The 1,737-nt window shown below is 53.0% G+C and overlaps 1 protein-coding gene across 1 annotated transcript; it reads right to left on the reverse strand.

Annotated features, from left to right (window-relative positions):
• Positions 1–319: 319 nt before the first annotated feature.
• Positions 320–811, reverse strand: LOC119238242 (ribonuclease 7-like). Its single transcript, XM_037501947.1, has one exon. The coding sequence runs from the start codon at positions 795–797 to the stop codon at positions 327–329; it is 471 nt and encodes a 156-aa protein (XP_037357844.1). The 5' UTR covers positions 798–811; the 3' UTR covers positions 320–326.
• Between the last annotated feature and the right edge of the window lie 926 nt (positions 812–1,737).

Below are 1,737 nucleotides of genomic sequence, written 5' to 3' on the forward strand. Positions count from 1 at the left end.
ATTTATTTTCTCTTCTTGTCATGCTGCCATGATGGGGCAAGAGAGAGAAGTTCAAGGCCCAGACAGGCACCCACACCTCTGAGCTTAGTTAGCCCTGCTCTTGGGGATCACCCTTGGAAACACAGCAACAGAAAGATGAAAGACTCTCTTTTGGATCTTAGCCTGCCAAACTCTCAACCTCATCTCCCCCTCAGAGAAGCCTGAGTTGGAGGGGCCCCAAACAAGGAGGGGGAGAGAAGCTTCTGGGCTTAGGGAAAGTGGGTCAGAGACCTGGAGAAGGAACAAAGGTGCAGTCCAAGGAGGAGGAAGGCTGGGAACCTGGAAAACTAAAAGACATTGTCCAGGTGCACGGGAACCAGCTGGTAGCTCTGGTTATCTTTTGCTTGGGGAGGCTCACAGGCCACGATGAAGAAGGCGTCCATTTGCCTCTCTTTGTACTTACAGCCTGGGTATGTCCCCGAGGTGAGCTCACAGCTGGTGGAGGACACACACTCTTGGCTCTGGTGACAGTTGTCACGGCCATTCTTGCAGGCTATGTTGGGGGTCTGACAGGTGGCGGCCACTGTGGAGAAGGGTTCATGCAGGAAGGTGTTGATATTCTTGCAGCGTTTCATGTACTTATTGATGTTGGCCATCGCCGCGTTGCATTGCTGAGGGCTCAGCTGCACGTGCTGAGTTTCGAACCACTGAGCTGAGGTCATGTTCTTGGGCTTGGCACTGACGGGGACCTCGGCCACCCACAGTCCCAGCAGCAGGAGCAGCAGCAGGGAGCTGAATCCTGCTCTGGCTGGTGCCATCTCTCCTAGGGGGAACAGTCAGAATGGAAGGCTGGAGTCAATGGGAACAAAGAGCAGGAGGTCAGAAACTAAACTTTCTATATCTGCTCCTTCTAGATCATCATCATTTCTCTCCCCTACTGTGTCCTCCCTCCCTCCCTGTCTCCCCTCTTTTTCCCTGCACATCTTGGAGGGCGCATCCCCTAATCCCATGGCTCCACACCCCCTGGCTTTATATCTCTACCTTCCTTCATTCTGTTCTTGGCTCCCACTCTCTGTTCTGTCTTCTGTGGCTTGAGTTTCATCCCCACATGTCCCTATACGTTTCTCTGTGTCTCATGTCCTCCATGACCCCATTCTGTGCCTCCAATCCCCCATCTCTCTTCCCTGTGTGCGCCCCTATTCCTCCTACGCAGAGCCTGCCCTTTATCCCTCTGATCATTCACCCGCGTGCACTCATCACGTCAGAACCAACCCCTTCTCTGTGCTCTCACCTCACCTGTGGCCCACGCAGGCTTCACCTTCTCCCTGTGTTCTCGTTCTACCTGGGCTGAGAATGTCCCTACCCACCGCTGGGTCTCTGGCCTCTCTTCTCACTAAGTCCTCCAGAGTGGGCCGGGCTATGTTACTTCTTTTGGGGGTGGACTCGGCGCAGTCCTGGATCAGGAAATGAATCAGGGTCATGCCTCTTCGTTAACGTGTCCAGTGTCCTGAAGGAGGGGATGCCTGTGGAGCGAGTGTACCTGCCTAAACGTGTTGGACAATGAGGAAGTGTGAATCCTCACATTTAAAGATTTGGCCCTTGGCCACATGGCTTTGTGATGACACCAGTAAAACACCTGACCTAGGTGTTGACCCAAAATGAATTTCAGGCAGAGCTGTCATTTGTCTCTTGCTAGATTACCCTCTAGTGAGAGATCAGAGCAGAGCACATCACTGTGTATAAGGGTTGCTTTTTCTC

Source organism: Talpa occidentalis, unplaced genomic scaffold, assembly GCF_014898055.3.
Source record: "Talpa occidentalis isolate TD23 unplaced genomic scaffold, MPIMG_talOcc4v2.1 talOcc4.11, whole genome shotgun sequence".
NCBI classification, from domain to species: Eukaryota; Metazoa; Chordata; class Mammalia; order Eulipotyphla; family Talpidae; genus Talpa; species Talpa occidentalis.